At 42.2% G+C, this 24,956-nt stretch overlaps 1 protein-coding gene across 1 annotated transcript in view; it reads right to left on the bottom strand.

The window, feature by feature from the left end:
- Positions 1-24,956, bottom strand: part of LOC132871330 (collagen alpha-4(IV) chain-like) — a 43,029-nt gene continuing 18,073 nt past the window's right edge. The window contains exons 8-41 of the mRNA XM_060905441.1: positions 15,563-15,646; positions 15,286-15,348; positions 15,144-15,188; positions 14,918-14,971; positions 14,781-14,838; positions 14,589-14,693; positions 14,329-14,487; positions 11,431-11,517; positions 11,183-11,337; positions 9,989-10,061; positions 9,778-9,884; positions 9,397-9,580; positions 9,237-9,290; positions 9,036-9,140; positions 8,730-8,948; positions 8,485-8,644; positions 8,084-8,259; positions 7,812-7,955; positions 7,615-7,725; positions 7,082-7,254; positions 6,918-6,981; positions 5,145-5,219; positions 4,665-4,772; positions 4,483-4,581; positions 4,280-4,351; positions 4,071-4,199; positions 3,816-3,851; positions 3,507-3,647; positions 2,150-2,257; positions 1,797-1,934; positions 1,588-1,704; positions 1,274-1,462; positions 702-985; positions 1-261 (exon numbers count right to left, since the gene is read on the bottom strand). Coding sequence (XP_060761424.1) covers positions 1-261; positions 702-985; positions 1,274-1,462; positions 1,588-1,704; positions 1,797-1,934; positions 2,150-2,257; positions 3,507-3,647; positions 3,816-3,851; positions 4,071-4,199; positions 4,280-4,351; positions 4,483-4,581; positions 4,665-4,772; positions 5,145-5,219; positions 6,918-6,981; positions 7,082-7,254; positions 7,615-7,725; positions 7,812-7,955; positions 8,084-8,259; positions 8,485-8,644; positions 8,730-8,948; positions 9,036-9,140; positions 9,237-9,290; positions 9,397-9,580; positions 9,778-9,884; positions 9,989-10,061; positions 11,183-11,337; positions 11,431-11,517; positions 14,329-14,487; positions 14,589-14,693; positions 14,781-14,838; positions 14,918-14,971; positions 15,144-15,188; positions 15,286-15,348; positions 15,563-15,646 — 4,137 coding nt within the window. The remainder of the gene's footprint in view (positions 262-701; positions 986-1,273; positions 1,463-1,587; positions 1,705-1,796; positions 1,935-2,149; positions 2,258-3,506; positions 3,648-3,815; positions 3,852-4,070; positions 4,200-4,279; positions 4,352-4,482; positions 4,582-4,664; positions 4,773-5,144; positions 5,220-6,917; positions 6,982-7,081; positions 7,255-7,614; positions 7,726-7,811; positions 7,956-8,083; positions 8,260-8,484; positions 8,645-8,729; positions 8,949-9,035; positions 9,141-9,236; positions 9,291-9,396; positions 9,581-9,777; positions 9,885-9,988; positions 10,062-11,182; positions 11,338-11,430; positions 11,518-14,328; positions 14,488-14,588; positions 14,694-14,780; positions 14,839-14,917; positions 14,972-15,143; positions 15,189-15,285; positions 15,349-15,562; positions 15,647-24,956) is intronic.

Below are 24,956 nucleotides of genomic sequence, written 5' to 3'. Positions count from 1 at the left end.
TCACTGCTTCATGCAAACATGGCAGCGGCTGATCCACGCTCGCTGCTGCGACATGGTCTTGAGAGTGCGAGTTTTTGGTGCTAAGCCATGCTCCTGCTCATGGCTCACGCCGGTCAGCCAGAAGCTGTAGACGTTGGCAAAGAAATGGCAAGTCCCACGTGGACCCTGGCACTCCACAAACGGCTGAGTCCTGAAGTCCTTCAAACAGCTTCCTGATGAGGTGAGAGACTGACCACCACCTTCATCACCTGAGCCAGTGTGCTGAGATAGCATATACACATTAGCACCAATAATATACTGACATACAGCATACATCTAGATTTATTGCTTCAGGTTTAATCCAAGTACAGATACAGATAGCGGAACTGTGTTACACTTCTACTATACAAAGATGGAAAAGAAACATCTATGGAATTTAACTGCATTCACAAATTTGACCCAAATATCAACCAATACACTGTATTCAATTTGTACCATCAGAATAGGAGAACTTATTCTCCTATTTTAAAACAAGTGAAGGGCTTTTAAAGGTGACCTCATTAGACATTATTCCACTTGGACCTCATTAGAGGAAAGTCAACCAACAAGCCTTTGTGCGATTGGCAAAAACGTTCTTTCAACAAGCACCACATTTCTTTCTTTCATTTGGGGCTCACAGATATAGCAGTAGGAGAACCCAGTAACTGCAAGGACACACTCACCATGAGGAATGAGTAGCCAATCCATAGACTTCTCCAGCCGATTGGACAGCTGGGCACACTGGTGTTCTGGCTGTGGACTGCTACGGCTGGACTTGGAGCTTCACACACCACACAGCGGCTGACGTATTGGTAGATCTCCCCGCATGATATGGGCATCATAGGCAAAGGGTTGTTGGTGCTCAACCAGTAGGATTTGTCATTGCGACTGGCGTAGTGACAGGCGGCAGAGTTACAGTAGGAGAAGGGCATGGTGCTGAAAACACGCAGACAGGAGCCAGCTCGGCCTAAACATAGAGACAGGGAGCAGAAATGAATGCTAACCATAGAATTATACACATCAACTTACATGATTTTGCTCAGTTAACACCTATATGTTATTAAAACTGAAACAAATATTTGTCAGCTGTTCAAGAGATTTGGCAGTCCAGGAACTGTAAAAAGGCAACATTTTATTGCACCTTTCCACCAAAAAGCTCAGCACAGCTTGGTAACAAATCCAGACCTTTGAATACATAAACATATAAATACAGTATAATGAAGATTTGTTCTTACAGCCCAGAAGGAAATTTTACCCAGGTCTTGTGTGTAAGCTTTCTCCTGGCCTTCCAAATAAAGAAGACTATAACCACTCCAGAGTAAAGGCATGCCTGCTGGACACTGCGGCACCACCTCTGACTGACTGTGGATAACCAGGAGAAAGCCAGAGTCCACTGGATCCACTGGCCCTGGGAAACCTGGCTCACCTGGGAGCCCTGGTGGGCCTAGAAAAGAGAATGTGGAAAAGCAGAGTGATAGATGTAAAAAAAAAAAAAAACTCTTATTGAGTGAGACAATGTGGTCATAAAAATTAAAGGAAGTTAATGAAGGCTGTCTGCTACTTTTATACCTTGTGGCCCCACAAAACCATCTTGTCCATGATCTCCAGCATCTCCAGGTGGGCCTGGAAGTCCTGGAGTTCCTGGTTTCCCAGGTAACCCATAAGGGCCTGTCTGACCCTTGGAACCTAAAGAAGTCACAAAATAACATTGAGTCACATTTCTTTGTAATGTCAACATTCTCCACTGATCCTGTAAAGGGTTTCGGAGAAGACATTACCAATTGCTCCTGGATTTCCAGGGTGTCCATTTACTCCTTGGTATCCTGGAGGTCCTGGCACCCCAGGTTGTCCTGGTGGCCCACACTGAGGGGGGTTCAGAGTGGGTGGTACCACTGTACAATTACGACCTTGGGGACCTGGAATAATGGCCAGCACAGGACATAAACAACTATTTCAACTTAGAAAATGCAAGCTTTTTAAACAAACATTTGTCATGATATCTTCTTCATTTGGTCCAAAGGATGTTCAAAACTATAGACTATATAAGCTTTTAAACAATTGTCAAATAATGGTTAAACATGGAAGCTTCACACATGTTTTACCCAAAGATACTGTAGTTGTGAAGACTTACCCCTGGCCCCTGTGATCCCTTTTTCACCTTTCAACCCTGGTGGTCCATCAGTTCCTTTCAAACCTATTGATCCAGGTAAACCTATTAAACCAGGAAGTCCTTTCTGCCCTGTTGCAAGAATTAAAATTGGAGAAACACTTTGAGCAGATTTGAATAATCATGAGTATGATTTTGCGTTAGCACAGGGCCGGCTCTAGGTCTTTGGCTGCCCTAGGCGAGACTGAGTTTTGCCCCCCCCCCCCCCCCCCCCCCCCCCCCAAGAAAAAACCCTCTAATAACATCTAAATAACACTTTAATCTAATCACTCTATTCTATTACTATTAAACAATGTACGGTGCATAGACAATAAACAAGAAGTCATTTTTATCTTTTACATTATTGTTATTATTGTTATCATTATTCACATAAAGTGTCACAAAGTAAAATGACCACACAAATTCAATACATATCTCCATATAATGGGCAAAAACTCTTCCGCACCCTGTTCAAAGTGTAGTGCATGGACAATAAACAAGAAATTATTTTTAGTTTCTTTTTTGCTATTAAAAGTTAAGTCATCTCTGAAGAATTAACAAGTTAAATGAATAAAAAATTCTACAATTCTAAATTGTGCAAACTTAAGCACCCTGTTAGGACATCAATGGGCTGTATTTTCAAACAAAAGTGCTATTATGGGTACTTTGTTATTGAAGTAACATTACAATGGGACTTGTCTGGTCTTCCTAATGGCAAATTCCTTGATAATATCATCAAATGATATTTCTCTTGAGATCTCTTGGTTGATGCTCATCAGAGCAAGCCCATTCAGACGTTCTTGACTCATTGTTGACCTTAAGTATATCTTCTGCAGTTTTAATTTTGAAAAGCTTCTTTCAGCAGAAGCTACTGTCACAGATAGTGTAACAGCAGAGGTAAGGAGTACGTATTTCTACATCCCCAGCCGCATCAGAGGTGTTGTAAAAAAGGTTTTCAACCTTTCATGAGCCAGGGTGCACTTTTTTCAATGAAAAAATCTCAAGGCACATCACCAATAGAAAATGTTGACTGAAACTAAAACGCTGTTGCCAATATTTACAATATACAGTCATTCTATAATTTTCCACGGTACACTTGGTGATCTCTCATGGCACACTAGTGTTCCGTGGTACTAAAGTTTGGCAGCACAGTGGCAGAAAACACTGTACACCACTGATGCACTTGGTAACATCTCCATTCAATAACTCCATCCCTCCTTTTTGGTGGGGTTTTGGTCGCCCTTGGCGCCCCTGGGCACACTTTGCGCTCTAGGCAATTGCCTAGGTCGCTTATAGCAATCGCCAGCACTGCGTTAGCATGCACACAGTAATACAGCCTGACCTTTGACTCCTGGTGGTCCAGGAAAGCCAGTATCTCCTGGGGATCCAACTGAACCTCTTACACCATCTTGCCCTGGTAGTCCTGATGGTCCTTCATCTCCAGGATCTCCAGAAACAGCTAAACCTGGAGGACCAGGCGGACCTAAGGTAATGAATAGTAAAAATGGCAGTTACAAATAAATGGCTGTATTCAAAGTTCAGTTACATTCAGTTAGTGAGAAGGTAAAAATTTATAAACCTGGTTGTCCTGGAAAACCAGTTGGTCCTCTATCCCCAGTGAGTCCTTGAATTAATGAATCACACCATGCACCTGGGACACCAGGTAGACCTGGATTACCAGGGGGACCTGAAGAAACAGCCACATCCTCAAAACATGCCATACATCAACAATCAATCAATCAATAAATAAAGTGTAGAAAAAAACAATTTGCTGCAAACTCCAAAAGAACATCATCTAAAATTATACATTTTTAGATATTCTAATATCCTAAAACAACAAAGAACTGCTTTAAACTGCAACTTCAGTTCAAATAACAATATGTGATTTTTAAACACTTTCTGTGACCTTGGTGTCCAGGACATCCAATCTGTCCTTTGGGCCCAAGCCCAATGTCTCCTGGGATTCCTGGGTCACCAGGTGGGCCTTGGTCTCCTGGATCACCTTGTAACCCAGGAAGGCCAACATCATCATTACCTGTGATTTAAAGATTGTAATATCAGATGTACATATCTACACAAATTATATGAATATGTTACTCTCTACTTTCATCTCACCACACCAGCCGTTCTCTCCTTTTGGACCAGGGAGTCCATCTAGGCCATCAAGACCTGGTGGTCCTTGAATTCCTGGAATAAAAATAAACTCCTGTTTACCTTTTTTCCCCTGCATAATAACACCTCAATAAACTTGGATTTCAAGAGAGGAAAATAGTTTGTGGATTTGGAAACATTGGAGAGGTGTTGCTCCTCATCATTACCTTTCTGACCTGGTAGACCTAGATGCCCTTTAGGTCCAAGAAACCCTGGAATGCCTGGAGGACCCAAAGGACCAGAAAGCCCTGGAGGACCTCTATTTCCTATCAATACAAAGAAATGCATCTTGAGGTTTAACCCAAACAAGTTAGAGACATTCATTGCTTCTGACAAGGCAGGAGGTTACCTTGATATCCATCAGGACCTGGTGGCCCAGAGGGACCAGGATGACCAGGCTGTCCCTGTGGACCTTGATGTCCTAGCTTCCCTGGGTCTCCTGGATCTCCAAATTCAGCTGTGACAGGACGATAGTACTTTATACAGTATTCTACTTCAACTAAGTTCTGATATTTACTCCTGATTAATTAATTTGGCACAAAATCACACACAGGACACTCTAGAAAAGAGAGGAAACATGGGACATATAAATAATTAGATTACACAGTACACATAGACTATAATTTTAGACTATAAATCTAAAGATGGGTGACAAATTCAAAGAAAAAATGTTATGCCAAGGGGGGCATAACATCAAAGGGGCACTGAAGCAGTTTGACTGGCCCAAAGTAGCTCAAAACCTTAAAAAGATAAGGTTTCCAGTTTTCCTTTAATTTGTCACCTGTCTCTAATAAAAAAAAATGAAAACAACAACAACAACAAATCTGACCTACGCATACACTTTCACCCTTACTCCCCTTTGGTCCAGCAGGACCAGGACATCCAGTACTGTCCCCTTTGTCACCTGGAAAACATGTTGTCAAGTAACATATTAATATGAAATTTATAAAGTCATAAATCTGAGAAATGTATTATGTTGTATGAATAAAACGGCTAACTATAGACCCTTTTTCAGCGTCACGTGATCAAACAGTTGCGCGTGCACCCTGGCAACAGAAGCAGTAAGTTTCCCAATCGATTCTGGGACAGACTAGCCTACTTATCAATGATTTAAATGTGGATATATACTGTTCTCAGCATCAACATGTCTGGTTGTTGCGTATACGGTTGTACGAATCGCTATTCCACCGGCGAACTAAAGTTTTATAGGATTCCTAAAGGATCACACCCATTTCAGAGCAACAGACGGCGGCTGTGGCTGCAGGCGATTAAATGTGTGGACTGGACTGTTGTCACTGTGTTCATGAACATGTTAGTTTCAAACCCTGGTTATGAGAAAGTTGCAAGGCATACGATTTTTGATATGTAAAGGAGAGTAATAGCCAACTGAAAGGACAACATAGAAGCATAATTCATCTTTGCATAACTAGCAGCTACATACTGAGTTTCCCAAAACCAAAAACTACTATGTTTTGCTAACCTGTTATCAACTTGGCCAGGCAATGGGACATTGCATTGCAGCCAACAAAGTTGCAAGCTTAAGTTTGTTAACTTAGTTAGCAACTATGGTTTTGGGAAACGTACCTCTGAACAGTTAACTGCTATCTAAGACTCTACAACAACAAATAGCTGCTAATAGGCCAGTGCTACTTACCCTGCCATACAGGTGCAATTCCCAGTCAGGACCTAGTTTTCTTGATGGTTGATGAAGACCCACACTTGGTACATAGTGGTCTTGTGCCCTTGTCTCTGACTTGGTAGAACATCTGACTTTAAAACACAAAATTCTGCGTCTATTTGATGGTACTGGACTTCCTGAACATGACCACAGACGACATACTCGTAAGCATCTAGTGATTTGTAGGCTCGTAATTTGTCCATGGTGTACACACTTGGTTTTTCAATCAAGTATGTATATATATCCGGCCCCTGAATATTTGGCCACTTTCTAACATAGTCAACCCACTCACTGATAGAACACGGATCCGGGAGTCTAACACCATTTGCCAAAGTTAACTTATTAAGGTAACTTTCACGGTCTTTCGTTGATAATCCCCTTGCATAGCTTGACAGGCTGTTTAACTCCGCCATACTTCCGTTGCCGAGCTGCGCGCGCAGCCGAGCTTTGTGTACAAACAGAAAAAGGGTCTATAGTTTAGTGTAATCATCACCAGATTATATTGTCAGAGTAAAGCTCTACCTTTAAGCTTTCCAACACAGATCAAGGTGTTTCCAGTTTGAGGTTTCTCTGTCACATGACAATGTTATTTCATCTCATGATCTCCGAGAGATATTGAAAAGAGGGGCTGATGAGAGAATTACTTTATAGCTGCTATAACTTAAGTGGTAAAAGGAACTAACTTGTTTCACAAGCCAGAATCTGTTCAAAAATTGCAAGGTCTTTGACTCATTTAACTCTGTAATGTGATGTGATAAAGAAGCCAGGCAACGAACAGAAGATGTAGGCTGGAGCGTACGACACAGACAATGAAGACTGGAATATGAGTCAGGGCAGCTCATGTGGACAACATAGAAAAATGAAGTACAGAGGAGTGGCACATAACAAGTGCTTCTCGAATAAAACCTTTGTTACATAACATACCTTTGTTGCCTGGCAGCCCTTGGTAGCCTGGGGGACCATTTAATCCAGGAAAACCTATATCACCCTGTATAAATAGAAATCTGTTTTACAATCTATTTCATCTGAATATCATATTCCACCAGATAACTATCCAGCTTAGAATAATTTGACAAATAGTTATTCACCTGCTCTCCAGTGCATCCTGGGAATCCCCCATCACCTGGATATCCTTTGAGCCCTTGTGGGCCTGGTGGCCCCTGCAGGCCAAGTCTTCCAGGCAAGCCAGGCAAACCTTTCTGAAATCCGGGGGCACCATCTAATCCATCCAGACCCGGTTTTCCAGGCAACCCAGATTGACCTTGATATCCTGATGGGAATTAATTTGATAAAAGAATCCTTTTCTTTGCATTTACTTTCTGCAATTTATGATTTGTATGTAGTATATGACTTGCCAAATTTCACAAATAAATCAAATGAGGCTGGGCTTATAATTTTTTAATCAAACCACAACAAGACCATTTTTATATAACACAAATAATCCCTTAAACTCACAGAGCCCAAATGTTGTCCTGACTCATATTCCTCACACTCATATGTAGCTTTCCTATGAATTTCATTGTAGGTACTGAACAGTTGATAGAATTTACTGAATAACATGCTTTTAGATGAATAACCAAAAAATATCACATGTTAAGATGCTAGCAAAGTCTTATAAGACCCCTTTTACCTCTAGGTCCTGGGAATCCTGATTCACCATTGAGTCCAGGTAAGCCCCTTTTGCCTTTCAGCATGGTGAAATTGCCTGGAGTCCCTGGAGCTCCCTTAACACCTTATCATCAGTTAGGAATTTTTTATTGAACACAGCTCCAAAATTTAAAGGTATACAATTGCCTCCCAAACTGTAAGAGTAAGTACCTTTGGATCCTTTGGATCCTTTGGATCCAGTCAAACCAGTTGGCCCCTGATCACCACTCTCTCCTTTCCTGCCTGGAGGCCCCGGTAAACCTGGCTTCCCAGGGAATCCTTTTGCTCCAGCTAAACCAGGTTCCCCATTCATTCCTTTAAAACACATGTTTGCACAGGGATTTAAGTTATCAGAGGGCAATCACATACTGTAACTGATTATAGAAAGCTAAGATTTTGAACTTAACTAGATTTTATGAAAGGACATGAAAGGGCAGCCTTACCTTTTATCCCAGGAAGCCCAGGTAGTCCTGGTTCACCATCTGTTCCTTTTGAACCATTTGGCCCAGGGGAACCAGGGGGGCCAGGTAGGCCAGGTGAGCCTGAAGGACCATTTGGGCCATATCCTGGAATACCAATCAGTCCTTTTTCTCCCTTTATACCTGCATGAATATACAATGTTTGCCTGAAAAATAGGTTATAATGTGGTGCTGTGACATGGAAGGCACACATGTCTGCAACAAAAAAAATATAATACCTTATAGCTCTAGCATAAGAATAAAAGACGGTGCTGAAAACAAGAAGTTCTTCAATTTGGGGCCAACATGCACCTGCTATACTATAAGATGCATCCAGTGAATCATGTAAAGATAAATTAAATCAATTCACAGTATTCAATACCTTACCTGGCAATCCAGGCAGACCCTCAGGTCCTGGGGGACCTGGCGGACCTGGGAGAGCAGCACAAAAATTAGGTACAGTCCCTGGTATTCCAGGTGGACCTGGGTCCCCATCATCCCCAACCTGCCCTTTACATCCTTGATGACCAGGGAGCCCATTTTCTCCTAGACAAGACACAGCAGCTTAGTCAACAAGACAAACATCTGTAAGAAGAAAGGTTACAAATGTTATTTAACATGCAAAATGTACCTGTTACTCCAGGAGGACCCAACAGACCACGAGTACCCTTTGGACCTGGGCTTCCAGGTAATCCAACTAGTCCAGGAAGTCCAGGATTACCAGATAAATTATCACCTTGACACCCCTTGAGCCCTGGTGGTCCTTGTGGCCCAGGTGAGCCTGGTGTGCCAGCATAGCTACTTCCAGTGGGACCTTGATCACCTGGATCACCAGGTAATCCTGGAAAACCTACAAAGTAAAGCTTTTAAACTTTCAGCAGTGAAGCAAAGATTGATGAATACAATCTATTGTAATACAAATAAAAAAGAAATTTACCTTGAGGCCCAAATCCTCCAAAGACATCATCTCCTTGTTCTCCTTTTGGGCCTGGGATTCCATCAGGACCAGCATCCCCAGGTGCTCCTGGTAGCCCGGGAGCTCCTGATTATTACAAGAAAAAAGTTGTCATTTCACACCATCACAACATTCTAAAGCAATATATATCAATGTGGAAAAACTGAATTCTACCTTGGTTGCCAGTGTCACCCTTTGGTCCTGGAGGTCCAGGGTTATCAGGACAACATGAAGGCCCTAAATGTGTGAATGCCACCCGCTTAGTTAAGCAATTTAGACAAACCACTTTTTGGAAAAAAAAAAATTTTGAACTTGTCTTAGAAAGAAATGTGTATAATCATACCAGGAGAACCTGGAGGTCCAGGAAATCCAGGCAGACCATCAATGCCTTGGTTTCCTGGTTCTCCTGGCAGCCCCCTTGGACCTTGAATACCTTGGCCTTGAGGACCTCGAGGCCCTGGGTCACCTTTAGGCCCTATGGCTCCTGGTAAACCTTTGTATCCTTTTGGACCTTGATATCCATTTCCCTACCAGAAAAAAAAAAATCCTTTGAGAATTAAATGGAATGACAAAGAAACATTTTCAGATAATCATTAAGAAATCTGGCAAAGAAAACAAATAATCTCTTAGTGAATCTATGCATTCATTCTTATTATAATCTGCATTAAAGTAGACCATTATTGGCAATCAGATTTTTAGTGTAATTGCCAAACAATTGACATACTGGTGGTCCTGGGTCTCCAACCGAACCTTGTGGTCCTGAAATACCTTCCTGGCCATTTTCTCCTGGTTGACCAGGGAGCCCGGGATCACCCCTATCTCCTTTTATACCTTTTATGAGGTAGACCAAAAACACAACCTAACAACACACTGCTGCAATATGACAAAATTAAAGTAGTCAATTGGTGTAAAATGTGATCATAAACAAATCTCACCTTTTACTGCTGAAAAATAAGTGTCTCCTTTCTGACCTTTGTAACCTTGGGGACCACATGGGCCTCGGCGTCCCTTGATATAATTTATTTCATAATCAGTATTGTTGAAATTATAGCAGAACATTACATCATTACCCATAGGTGCTAAAGAAGGCAACTGGACTTGCTTGAAATCCTTGAAGATGTTTCACCTCTCATCCAAAAGGCTTCTTCAGTTCTGTCTGACTAGTGGGGAGTTCCAGGTATTTATCCTCTAGTGGGCCAAAAGCAACCCTAAGGAGAGTCGTTGAGGTCATATGGGTCGTTGACCCTCTCAGACATCCTCTAGGTTGTTCAGGTCACTGAAGGCTGGGTGTGAACGGTGTTAGCAGCCTAGAGGGTCATTAGGGTGATCTGTGGGTTGTTGGCTCTCTGCCATCATGTGAGACACTGAAGTCATGTGAGTCATGTGAGAGAAGTCATGTGAGAAAGGAGACATCTTGTGAGTCATTGACCCTAACAACCTACAGGATGGTTGAGAGGGTCAACAACCCATGTGACTTCAATGACTCTCCTTAGGGTTGCTTTTGGTCCACTACAGGATAAATACCTGAAACTCCCCACTCGTCAGACAGAACTGAATAAGCCTTTCGGATGAGAGGTGAAACATCAAGGATTTCAAGCAAGACCAGTTGCCTTCTTTAGCACCTATGGATTAGGATGACCTGGCTGACTGAGAACCTTCACAGATATATTACATCATTTCCTCCACCAAGGAGGTTGTTTTCAGTGCGGTTTGTTTGTCTGTATGTCTGTTTGTCAGGCTTTAAGCAGGAATGCATAAAAACTGATGACCCAATTTCCATGAAACTTGGTGGAAAGGTGTAGCATGGGGCATGGAAGAACCCATTACATTTTCTAGTAGATCCGACTCATGGTGCAGATCCCTGAATTTAGTTTCTCTTTTGCTAATGTTGCGAGATATGGCATTTGGCCTTGGTGGAGGTCTGTGCTCTCCATGTGCCCTTCTAGTTACATAATACAATCTTTATTGTTGGTCCTGTTTACTTACTAGTTGCATCAGTTGGGCCTCATTCATCAATCTTTTATTAAATGTTTTCATGGGAAAAGTGAACTACATTTACTGCCAGATTTACAAAAAGCTTCCGTATGACTCCATAACGTGAGCAAATGACACATTTATGATTTACTTACAATAGCACCAGGCAGACCTGGATCTCCTGGGGATCCAGGATCACCTCTTTCTCCTGTACTTCCAGGAACACCATCATATCCTGGGAGTCCAGGAGGACCAGGAGGACCTGGTGGCTGTTCCCCACTTGAAGTGCAATAATTATCCCCAGGATAACCTGAAGGAATTTAAATCATGGAGTCAAAATTTAATTGCAAACTTACTAAGATTATCTTTAATGAGGAGAGATACAATGCAAATAAATGCACACCTTTTTGCCCTTTAGCACCTTTTACCCCGGGCAATCCTCTGTCCCCTTTTTCCTCAGGTGATTCTGGATAAGGAGGGCAACACTTATCTGTAAAATACAAATTAACACAAAATATCAAGACCGTTTATTCCTATCAATGTAGCAATCATACTGAAACAGTGTATGGCACATACTGTAAGTAGTGTATTTAGAGAACTTAAGTAGTAACAACCTGGAATGACCATCACTGAACAGAGAAGGTGGTCTGAGGCCCTGTCCACATGGCAACGGATTCAGGTGACTCCGATACAATTGCTTATCGTTTAGGCCTGGCGTCCACACGGCACCGGCGTTTTGGGTGCCCAAAATGCAATCTTTTTGAGAACGGGTTCCAGAGTGGAAAGATCTGGCAACTTTGCCGTTGCGAAGTCGTCTGGATGAGTAGAACGGATTTGTTTACGATGACGTCACAACCACATGACTGTGAGTGCTTCACGCCGGGTAGAAGTGTAACGAACTCGATGCGAGTTGTCAACAAATCCTATAACTTGGTTCATGAAACGCGCTTACAAAATATTTTCACTGTGAATATTTATTGTGTAATGGTGCAAAGTGAGAGAGAGAGAGAGAGAGAGAGAGAGAGAGAGAGAGAGAGAGAGAAAATAGCCCTTAGGGCAGAGTCAATCCCGCCAGCAAAAATAGGGAAAAAAAGGAGCGATCTCACCTCTTCAGATGTTGGTTTAAGTCCTACAATACATTCCTCAAAAAGGGCGTAGAACAACAAATTAATCCATCAACGTGTAGCATTCAATTTATTCCGGACCATTAAAGACGCCGCCTTCCGCGTAGAATCATATGTCATCCTCGCCGCCATATTGGATAGGTCAAAGCGGAGAATAAAGATGCATCATTCATGTGCTGCGTTTAACTGTACTAACAGGTTTACCGTCCAAACGAGATCACATGCCTACAATACATTCCTCAAAAAGGGCATAGAACAACAAATTAATCCATCAACGTATAGCATTCAATTTATTCTGGACCATTAAAGACGCCGCCTTCTGCGTAGAATCATACGTCATCCTCGCCGCCATATTGGATAGGTCAAAGCAGAGAATAAAGATGCCTCATTCATGTGCTGCGTTTAACTGTACTAACAGGTTTACCATCCAAACGAGATCACATGGGATTACCTTTCACAGGTGAGACTGGAAAAATACTTTTCATTGTATTTGGTCATTATAATGTAATTTTACGAACAGATTTTTCTGACTTTGTGGCTAATATGAAGTCTCGCGCATAATAGTTTATGCGCATGCGTCCTTACTTCTTCTATTGTTCTGGTGTCTCCGAAGGGACTGTCTTCCAGCGCCCCTAGAGGTGTGGCATGTGTATTGCATCGTTTTCAGCAAGCGTTGCATTGCCATATGGACCTGATATTTTACTGATCGTTGCCCATTTGGACGCGATATATTTTTAAATAACATCTCATTGCCGTTGTCGTGTGGATGTAGCCTGAGACACCTCTTGTCAGCCACCTACAATGCAGTCCTTGGCACACTTCCCAGAAAACTGAATACACATCCACACCAAGACTCACATGACTTCAATGACTCACATGATGGCAGAGAGAGCCAATGACCCACAGATCACCCTAACGACCCTCTAGGCTGATAACACCATTCACACCCAGCCTCTAGTGACTCTAACACCTACAGGATGACTGAGAGGGTCAACGACCTATGTGGCCTCAACAACTCTCCTTAGGGTTGCTTTTGGTCCACTAGAGGATAAAAACCTGAAACTTCCCACTAGTCACACAGAACTGAAGAAGCCTTTCGGACGAGAGGTGAAACATCTTTAAGGATTTCAAGCAAGTCCAGTTGCCTTCTTTAGCACCTATGGTTAACTTAAGTAGTATTTTTACAGATGCACAGAACTATATCTGTAGGTGCTGAGCTTTAAAACAAGTAGATATGTATGATTCTGCACATAAGGGCGCCTTCATTTGGCTCCTACTTGGTGGAACAGACACTTGCTTGTGGTCTAGTTGATTTTTGACACTTTACAGGCATGTAAGTATCAATACAATACCTGAAGTACCAGACTCTTTCAAATTTGTCTTACAAGGCTGCCAGTCAATGTGAGAGGTATGTGATGATGTATGCAATCTTCAGGAGTGACCATTCTCTATAAACGTGATCAAACATAGGAGTTGAGGTGAAAGTCTGCCATTCTTTTGAGAGTTTCTTGTTCCCAAAGTCTCAAAAATCAACATGATTGGCAGGCAAACTTCTCTGGAAAGCAGAAGAACACCAAGTTTAATGATGTAAAAGGTCTGTGAGAAAAGTTCCTGTTATCATTTACTTTGCGACAGCTGTAATCAGTGGTTTTCATCAGCCTCTCTCTTTTCCCAATCTTGACATTAATAAGACAAAAATGTGGCTTGTCCTTGTCTCCTGTCTTGAGGATGTTGGAAAACCTAAAACTACAGCTTTTCTTCTGTTACACAGAGCTGATACTGGAAATTCCCTCCCTAAATGTTCAATAAATGTCTCTTTTAGAAAATTCCACCATAAATTTCCAAGCTTTGAGTATTGGTTTCAGGGTCAAAGATATAAGCTGAGCGGAAGAAAGTTCTTGGGAAGTTTTCTAAGACTTGCATGTCCAATTTCACTTGTGAGGAGGTCAGGCAATCATAATGGGAATAATGAGATCTAGAAAATTAAGGTTGACATCAGCATAATTTGCTGGGGTCTCACTGTCTTATATATGGCCTATATGGTTTCAGTATAATTCCTTAAAAGTAATAAAGAGTGAGCTCAGTAAGATCATGCAAAAAAAAAAAAAACACTTAAAGATAAACCACTTTACAGTCACTTATAATAATGTGATCCTGAATGCTTAGAGCTGTGTTACCTAATTTAACAGTTGGACCAGGTTGACCTCGGACTCCTTTGATCCCAGGAAGCCCAGGTAACCCAGGAGGTCCAGGTTCAAACTCAATAAGCAGACCTGAGTCTCCTTTGAACCCTTTGGGTCCTTCAGAACCTGGCAGTCCAGGATGTCCAGGTGGTCCTTTAGCAAAAAAAAAAAAAAAAGGTTATATAATAAGGAGCAAATGAGACAGAGGAACACTAGATTCTTTTGTCAAGATGATGTGGAAACCTGATGGTTACCGGGGAAAGTTTCTCCTGGATGACCAGGAAATCCTGGTTCTCCCATTAATCCATAATCCCCAGGTAGCCCAGGTGGTCCACATGGCCCTGGTTCACCAGGTGGCCCTGGATCAAAAGAGACAAAAATGACAAAATCCTTTTTCAAGGTTCTGTGTATTCATGCACATGAGTCAAATGATGACTTTTCCTCACCTCGCTCAGTGTTGAGAACAGTTAGAGGACCTTTCAAACCTGGATCTCCCATTTCACCCTGCAGGGATGTTCAATAAAACATTCATATCTGACACCACGTACATGTGAAGGTCTTAGTATTAATGTTGAAGGTTCACCTTCAGACCAGGGTGACCTCGGTGACCAGGTGGACCTGGGTCTCCATTGGGTCCCTGAGCAGGCGAGATATAAGCAAGTTGACTATTAATACTTTATATGTGAGAAGTTGAAATGTTAATATGATCTTGACTATAGGTGAATAAGGTTCTAAATCAGAAAACCTACTGTACATAATGTATAATGGTATGCCTGATTTGATTAATATAATACAATGTCATTTATAACCTGTAGACCTGGAAGTCCTGCTGGTCCATCTTTACCTGGGAGACCCTTAAGAAAAAGAGAGAATTTATTATTATTATTATTATTATTATTATTATTATTATTGTTGTTGTTGTTGTTGTTATTATTATTATTATTAGTTTACTCGTAAACCAGGAAATCCAATAATTCCTTTTTCCCCTTTCATGCCAGGGCCTGTTGTGGGTCCCTAAAGATCAGACAAGAGCTTGTTATTGCTGTCATTCATTCTGACATATACACCTAATGACCTTATACATTAATACACTAACATCTGGTCCAACTGGCCCACAGTGTCCCTTTTCTCCCTTTTCTCCCTGTAATGATAAAAAAATAAATCAGTTGGACAATTCTAATTATTTGTGTGATGTCATATTCGTCCAAAGACACCAGGACCTTCTTACCTTTTCTCCTTTAGGAAGATATTCAGGTCCAGGTATAACAAAAGGACATGGTGGACCAGGTGGACCAGGTTTTCCAGCGTCCCCCTGTGGATTAGAACAGAGACTGTGAAGCTCAGTATTCATTAATAGTGCATCCACAGTGGATTTTTGTACTTAACAACGCAACTTGGGTGTCCTGTGCATCATGTCATGTCAAGTGTTTATTTTTAAAGCACCTGCCACAATTAGAATCGTCTCTGGCAGTTTCACTATGAAGAAAAAAAACATGTACAAATAAAACAAGCTGGCAAGGACAGGACTAAGATAAAGTTCTATAAGAAATAAAATAAGAAAGTATTTCTTCTTCTTCTTCTTCTTTTGGCTGTTCCTGTTAGGGGTCTCCACAGCGGATAATGTTCTTCCATCTCCTCCTGTCTTCCATATCTTCTTCTGTTGCACCAACTGTCCTCATGTCCTCCTTCACCACATCCATAAATCTCATCTTTGGTCTCATCTCCAGCATTCTTTTCCCAAAATACCCTGGATCTTTCCTCTGTACATGTCCAAACCATCCCAATCTCACCTCTCTCACTTTGTCTCCAAGCCGTCCTACATGTCCCTCTAATATACCTACTCATTTCTCATCCTGTCCAAGTTTGTCACTCCTAATGAAAATCTCAACATCCTCAACTCCATGACCTCCAGTTCAGCCTCCTGTCTTTTTGTCTCTAAACCATACAACATTGCTGCTCTTACTGCTGTTTTGTACATGTTTCCTTTCACTGTTCTGTCACAAGTCACTCCTGGCGCTCTCCTCCATCCATTCCAACCTGCTTGCTATCTCTTCTTCACTTCTCTTCTGCACTCGCCATTACTTTGTACAGTTGACCCCAGATATTTGAACTCATCTGCTTTGACCACTTCTATTCCTTGTACCTGGACCATTCTACTGTCCTCACTCTCATTCACGCACATGTACTCCATTTTGTACTCATGTACTCACATCTAAAAGATGTGAATAATTAAGAAAAGTTTCAACAAGAATAAAACCATGAAGACAAAAACATTAACTAATAGAAAAATAAATTAACGACAGTTAAAAAAACAAAACAAAAAACAGAATGTCAAGGACGTAGCATCTCCTCTGTCCTGCCATCAAAACCACCCTGATGACCAAAACATCAAACAGAACTGAAATGTGACGATGTGAGAGAGAGAGGACCGACCTCCGCGACAAACTGTTTACAACAGGAACATCAGCAAAGGACTAAATTTTGTTCCCTGAGGGAAGATCGACCCAAAACATCCATCAGAACTGAAATCGCATGGTACAGTGGTGCTTGAAAGTTTGTGAACCCTTTAGAATTTTCTATATTTCTGCATAAATAGGACCTAAAACAACATCACATTTTCACACAAGTCCTAAAAGTATATAAAGAGAACCCAGTTAAACAAATGAGAGAAAAATATTATATTTGGTCATTTATTTATTGAGGAAAATGATCCAATATTACATGTCTGTGAGTGGCAAAAGTATGTGAACCTCTAGGATTAGCAGTTAATTTTAAGGTGAAATTAGAGTCAGGTGTTTTCAATCAATGGGATGACAATCAGGTGTGAGTGGGCACCCTGTTTTATTTAAAGAACAGGGATCTATCAAAGTCTGATCTTCACAACACATGTTTGTGGAAGTGTATCATGGCACAAACAAAGGAGATTTCTGAGGACCTCAGAAAAAGCGTTGTTGATGCTCATCAGGCTGGAAAAGGTTACAAAACCATCTCTAAAGAGTTTGGACTCCACCAATCCACAGTCAGACAGATTGTGTACAAATGGAGGAAATTCAAGACCATTGTTACCCTCCCCAGGAGTGGTCGACCAACAAAGATCACTCCAAGAGCAAGACTTGTAATATTCGGCGAGGTCACAAAGGACCCCAGGGTAACTTCTAAGCAACTGAAGGCCTCTCTCACATTGGCTAATGTTAATGTTCATGAGTCCACCATCAGGAGAACACTGAACAACAATGGTGTGCATGGCAGGGTTGCAAGGAGAAAGCCACTGCTCTCCAAAAAGAACATTGCTGCTCATCTGCAGTTTGCTGAAGATCATGTGGACAAGCCAGAAGGCTATTGGAAGGATGTTTTGTGGACGGATGAGACCAAAATAGAACTTTTTGGTTTAAATGAGAAGCGTTACGTTTGGAGAAAGGAAAACACTGCATTCCAGCATAAGAACCTTATCCCATCTGTGAAACATGGTGGTGGTAGTATCATGGTTCGGGCCTGTTTTGCTGCATTTGGTCCAGGACGGCTTGCCATCATTGATGGAACAATGAATTCTGAATTATACCAGCGAATTCTAAAGGAAAATGTCAGGACATCTGTCCATGAACTGAATCTCAAGAGAAGGTGGGTCATGCAGTAAGACAATGACCCTAAGCACACAAGTCATTCTACCAAAGAATGGTTAAAGAAGAATAAAGTTAATGTTTTGGAATGGCCAAGTCAAAGTCCTGACCTTAATCCAATCGAAATGTTGTGGAAGGACCTGAAGCGAGCAGTTCATGTGAGGAAACCCACCAACATCCCAGAGTTGAAGCTGTTCTATACAGGGTTCGAGCCCCGTGGCCGGCGAGGGCCTTTCTGTGTGGAGTTTGCATGTTCTCCCCGTGTCCGTGTGGGTTTCCTCCGGGTGCTCCGGTTTCCCCCACAGTCCAAAGACATGCAGGTTAGGTTAACTGGTGACTCTAAATTGACCGTAGGTGTGAATGCGAGTGTGAATGGTTGTCTGTGTCTATGTGTCAGCCCTGTGATGACCTGGCGACTTGTCCAGGGTGTACCCCGCCTTTCGCCCGTAGTCAGCTGGGATAGGCTCCAGCTTGCCTGCGACCCTGTAGAAGGATAAAGCGGCTAGAGATAATGAGATGAGATGAGATTAAAAATGTCGCCATGCTGTCATTCTTCACTTCGCATGAGCTAACAGTACGCGTTAGTAAGATGGCTAATGCTTTAATCTTTTCTCACTTAGACGATTATAGTGTTTTCGTTCCAGGAACATCTGAAAGTATTTCAGTATCGTGTTCAGGACTTTGCAGTCGGACCGAGTGAATGTATCAGAGAAACACTTTAAACCTCTCTGTTATATCTATTTAAGCATCTCGGCACTCTCTGACTGTTTCAATTAGAATTGATTTCAGAATCGGTTTATTGGTTTTTAAAGCTCTTAAAGTTTTTCACCACCTTCATACAGCTCGGAAAGTGAGACACACTGCGCTCCAAATCGAGTTTGAGGATAATCAAATGCTTATTGAACATCCCAAGAGCATGAGAGAAGCAGAAGAGGCCTTTTAGCCATATGCTCTACAGATCTTCCTCATAGCTCCAGTGCAAAATTAAAGTCGTAAATGCTGGACACCAAACCTGCAGGCTCACTGATTACATTTGGGCTAAGTGGATTTTTCACCAAACTATTCCATTTAGTTTTTATTCCAAAGAGCTGCAACTTATTCCTTCTCTGTATTTACCTGTATAAGACTTCCTGTATAGTCAGTCATTTTTTAGTCAATGATAATGTTTTTGATGGTTCTGTTGATAGTTTTTTTTATAGTTCCGACCTTAAACATACTTTTTAATAAATTTTTTTTTAATTACAGTGTATTCACTAAGAAGCATCACCGACTAAAAAATATAGAATACAATTTAAAGCTAGACCACCTTTCAGATTTTTCAAGTGTAGGTCATAAAAGAATTTTCCCAACACCCAATTATTTTTGTTTAGTGACCGAAAGCTACTGAATTCGACTTCCCATTTTATTTTTTTTGTTTTTTTTAAATAGAACAATTAATGACTTTAGAGCCACGTGTCCCTAAATTCTCCGCTATTTTTTCCTGCTTCACCATGAACCAATTCAAGATACTACGTCGTGCATCACGTGGTGGGCTTTCCCTGTTCACGCACGGCATTGTGGGATATAAATTTGAAACAGGAGAGAAAAATGGAGGACGTGAGTGTGCAAATGAAACGTGAAAGAGCGACTACAGTAACAGAAAGAAAGCGAGAAGAAAAGACGTTATGTTATATACGAAGGAAAGGAAACGCAGGACCAAACTAATAAACATGGGCGCTCAGCGAGCACCTCGGTGTGATCAGCTGTTCGTTTAGCGACAGAATGATGGAACTGTCAGTGCACGCTCAAAGGGAAACCTGTAGATGGCAGTAATGCAACACTGTGGATGCCAGCTGCTGTAAAACCCAAAAGAAGAAGAAGAAGAAGAAGGTAAACCTGCGCATGCGCGCACGGACTTCCTCTGTCTGCTTGACTGCGCCAAGCGAGCGATTTCATGCACATTATTTGCTTTAATCCCCTCAAATTAAATAACTTCCCAGCCACAGAATGGCCTGATATTTTGTGAGATATTACAGAAATAAACAGAAATCACAATCACCACATTTCAGACGCAACTAAATTTCACTGACTTTATGAAATTGAAAGGCCGTCTCGCTTTAAATAAAGAAGAGTGGTGTTCCAAGATATTTCAGATTACATCACTGGGATGTTTCACTGTGTGTATCACTCACTTGTCTGTGTCCTGAACGTAAAATTCCACTTCCTAGTCCTAACTGGTTACTATGGTTGTGTTAGCGAGATCATCAGCAGACATGATAGGGCAAATGATATTTTTCAGGAATGTACCTTTCAACATAAAATATGAAAGCTTATCAGATGAAGATGAAAAGGAAGAAGGAACAGTGATTTTAGTGCATGCCTCTTTAGCAAGAATGAACAAATCGATTAGCCTGGCAAGCCAGACTAAATGTGAATATTTAGTCTGGCCTCGATCCGTAGACATTTCCGAAGGGGGTGGGAGGAACAACCCGCTGTCTTTCAAACTGTCTCTGTGCGTATAGGCCAACGCTCTGACCAATCAGCGCAACAGTGACTGTGACGTAGTCAGAGCGACAGAAAGCAGTGGGGGAGGCCTTGAAATAAATAATTTTTCAAAATGCGTATTAATTAATAAACAGGTTCTAGATATTAAGAAGTTTGGAGATAATGACCACAAGTTTGGAGTCTGTACCACATACTTAACATACACTCATTTTTTCCAAGTGTTTTTCAAGGGTTTGCTTAAACTGTTTTTGAGAGTTTTTATTTAGTGGTGTTTGGTGAAATAATTTCCCTTAAATTTAAAATAACGGGAAAATAAGAAACAATCAAAAAGTAATGTTTCAAAGCTGTTTATTAATTATTCGTACTGCACAAACTACGAGCGGAGCCAGCTGGTAGATCAGACTTTTGCCATAGCCGGTCGGCAAAACAGCGAAAACGTCCTTCTTGAAAAGGAATGAGCGGAGAGCATCTTCCTGCTCATGTTTCAACGAAAACTCCAAGTCTAATTCTTCTAAAACTGATTCCAAAGCGGAGTCAAACGCGCGCTGTTCACTAGCCGTAGCCATCTTTCCTGCTGTGCTTTCTCCAGCGTCGCGCAGCTTTGTCGTCACTCCTGCAAAAGCCCGCCCAAAGAATCCAAACAAAAACCTTGCGTTGTGATTGGCGGGCACGATTTGATGCCCGGGGTGTTTTTGTTTATATGGTGCGAGGCTAGACCCACTCGCTAGGCAAAAATATTTTTGGCCGCTAGGCGGGTGGGTCTAGTTTACTAGGCTACAAATCGATGTGAGTTAGCAGAAAAAAAAGGGGGCAGCACAGTGGTGTAGTGGTTAGCGCTGTTGCCTCACAGCATGAAGGTTCTGGGTTTGAACCCAGTGGCCGACGAGGGCTTTTCTGTGTGGAGTTTGCAGTTCTCCCTGTGTCTACGTGGGTTACCTCTGGGTGCTCCGGTTTCCCCCACAGCCCAAAGACATGCGGGTTTGGTTAACATTGGGCAGCCTTGGCCTGAGGTGCCCTTGAGCGAGGCCTCTACCTCCCAACTGCTCCCTGGGTGCTGTTAGCATGGCTGCCCACTGCTCTGTGAGTGTGTTCGCTGCTTCAGATGGTTTAAATGCCGAGAGGAATTTCACAAGTGTACCTGTGATGAATAAAGCTGTCATTCTTCTTCTTCCTTTTCTAACCAGCTCGTCGACGTATTATAAAGTGAGTGTGGGTTGTTCGGGATCTATTTCAGTTCATGGAGCAAAAACAAACAGAACATTTGACCATACTGTGTCTGAATTGATGCTTTCCCATTTGCTTTGACTGGATTATTATGAAGGTTTTTTCCTCTCAACCCACGGGCAATTTAGAGTAGCCGGTTAACCGAACCACATCTCTTTGGACTGTGGGAGGAAACCAGAGCACCTGGAGGAAACCCACGCAGACACAAGGAGAGCATGCAAACTCCTCACAGAAAGGCCCCGGTCAGCCATGAGGTTCGAACCCAGAACCTTTTTGCTGTGAGGCAACAGCGCTAACCACTGAATCACCGTATCACCCATAACCAGGGTGCGATTTGTCAAAAAACCAGAAGGGGAGATGGTTTTTTTTTTTAATCATGAAACTTCACAAAATTAAGGTAACAATAGGCTAACACTTGGGTGGCCAACCCGCGGCTCGCGAGCCGCATGCGGCTCTTTGCCCGGTGTCATGCAGCTCTTACGTTCATATCGAAGTTTGTGTTTGTGTTTTTTTTATGTGCGTGTGCGCTTTGCTTGAGTTCAGTATGGTATTTTCGTCAAATGCATCTTCGCTTTGCTTGGGTATATTACAGTATTTTCAGGTCATGTCAAATGCGCATGTGTGTGAGATAATCGCTAAGTTTTTGGGCAAGGTGTATCTTGTGTCAAGTAGCCTCTCAAAATGGCAATGAAAAAATGCACAGCAAAACGAAAATATGAAGACGAACATGGGACATTTTTAACAGAGTGGGAGAGTTTATACTTTTTTGTTGAACGTAATGGCAAGCCATTCTGCCTTATATGTCAGTCGTCATTAGCTCATTTCAAAGCTTCCCGCCTCCCTGAATAAGCAAGGAGCCAGATATGCAACACTAATTGAAAACCTGCACGAAAGCTTTGTAACCCGGTTCCGTGATATACAACTGAAAAGGCCACAGGTTACGTTCCTCGTCGACCCATTCAATGCGGAGATGGACTGTTTGAAAGCCCTGCTTGTCACAGATGAGGCTGCGGCTGAGTTGGAGATGATCGATCTTCGTGAGGAAGACCAACTGAAACCTGTTTTGAGGGAAGGCACCATTGAGTTTTGGAAAAGTGTGCCATTGGAAAAATACCCGAATGTGAAACGGGCTGCGCTTAAGATACTGTCAATGTTTGGGTCAACATACGTCTGCGAGTCTGTGTTCTCTACCATGAAACACGTGAAGTCAAAGCATCGTTCTGTTCTGACTGAAACCCATGTGAAAGAACTGCTTCGAGTGGCAACGACGGAATACAAGCCAGATTTGAAGAGGATTGTTCAAGGCAAGGAATGTCAGAAGTCCCACTAAGCAACATGCATAGTAAGTGCACACAATATTGATTGCTGTAAATGACTGGCCTGTGGTATTAGTACTGACTGAAGGAGTAAATTTCTCTCATGTTGGCGTGTGACATTTACTATTAATCTGGCTGAGCAGAGATGAGTGCTTGAGCGTGTGTGTCTGTGAGGGAGGGGGGGCGATGTTCATGTGTGGTCATGTGTATGGTGCGGCTTTTTTTTGGTAATGCCATGAGTCCCACTAAGCAGCATGCATAGTAAGTGCACACAATGTTCATTGTTAAAAATGACTGGCCTCAGCCTGTGGTCTTAGTACTGTAGGAGTAAATATGTTGGTGTGTGACATTTACTATTAATCTGGCTGAGCAGAGGTGTGTGTGTGTGTGTGTGTGTGTGTGTGTGTGTGTGTGTGTGTGTGTGTGTGTGTGTGTGTGTGTGTGTGTGAGAGAGAGAGAGAGGAAGGGATGGGTGATGTTCGTGTGCCCATGTGTATGATGTGGCTCTTTGCGGTAATACAATAAAAAATGTGACTCTTGGTCTCCAACTGGTTGGCCACCCCTGGGCTAACAGCTCAATAACATCCGATGATATCAAATGAATAACACTAAATGAAAACGAACACATCTTCCTATCTCTCTGACTAAATACACGAACACTAACACAACAAAGTTCGCATTGCTTGTCACGTTGCTGTGATGTTTCTCTCCCTCCGGATTAAATGGACAGTGACTCGAAAATCACTAAAATACATGAATACTAAATGAACAGTTTGCTCTGATGGCGCAGTTCATGTGGCCTTTTCTGCTTTCCCGTCGGTGCGCTATCCGCCGCGTTTCGCGTTTCTTTAATCCACATTTCTGCGAATTTCTCAGCAGGGAAGGAACACACGTCTGGCCCATTGACAGCGAGGAAAAGAAGGCTGTCAGTGTGGATACATTCATTCTGCTGCGCTCATCAGTAAGGATGTGATTCATGGCGCTAAATCCACGTTCACACTCTGGATATTGTTATTATCTACAATGTATCTATTTGCTGGGGACGTTCGTGAACATCAAAGCTGCCACTTTGGGTCATTTTGAAAGTGAGTGCAATGTAGACCATAGAAAACTGTGTCACAACATGCCTGTCATGTCAACTTTTTTTTTTGGTTTGTTTGTTTTATTGACGGGGTTGTCCCCGAGGATTTTTTTTCAGCAGAGATAAAAACCAGAGGGGGATGATCCCCACCACCACCAGCAAATCGCACCCAGCCCATAACTATTATTATTATTCATCTCATCTCATTATCTCTAGCCGCTTTATCCTGTTCTACAGGGTCGCAGGCAAGCTGGAGCCTATCCCAGCTGACTACGGGCGAAAGGCGGGGTACACCCTGGACAAGTTGCCAGGTCATCACAGGGCTGACACATAGACACAGACAACCATTCACACTCACATTCACACCTACGGTCAATTTAGAGTCACCAGTTAACCTAACCTGCATGTCTTTGGACTGTGGGGGAAACCGGAGCACCCGGAGGAAACCCACGCGGACACGGGGAGAACATGCAAACTCCGCACAGAAAGGCCCTCGCCGGCCACGGGGCTCGAACCCAGGACCTTCTTGCTGTGAGGCGACAGCGCTAACCACTACACCACCGTGCCGCCATTATTATTTTTATTATTATTATTATTATTACTAGTATGTATGTATTATTTGCTTGTATTAAAATGAACACATTGTTTAATTATAAAAAAATCATGAAATTTAAGCTAACAGCAAATTCCTTTTTAACACGTCGAGGTCAGTTTTATATTTTGCTGTTGTTTCTGTGTCCTGGTTTAAAGCAGTGTGTAATAACTATAGTGACTGTTTCCTGATCTCCACTTGGTGGATTATTTTTAGATTTCTGACTATGGGATGTATTCGACCCGAGAGCTCTTCTTTTCTCTTCCCTGTAGTGCCATGTAGTGGTCACAGTGTGCCGGTACAATTAC

Source organism: Neoarius graeffei, chromosome 23 (assembly GCF_027579695.1).
Source record: "Neoarius graeffei isolate fNeoGra1 chromosome 23, fNeoGra1.pri, whole genome shotgun sequence".
In the NCBI taxonomy this organism is placed as follows: domain Eukaryota; kingdom Metazoa; phylum Chordata; class Actinopteri; order Siluriformes; family Ariidae; genus Neoarius; species Neoarius graeffei.
This window is presented reverse-complemented; position numbering and strand designations above follow the sequence as displayed.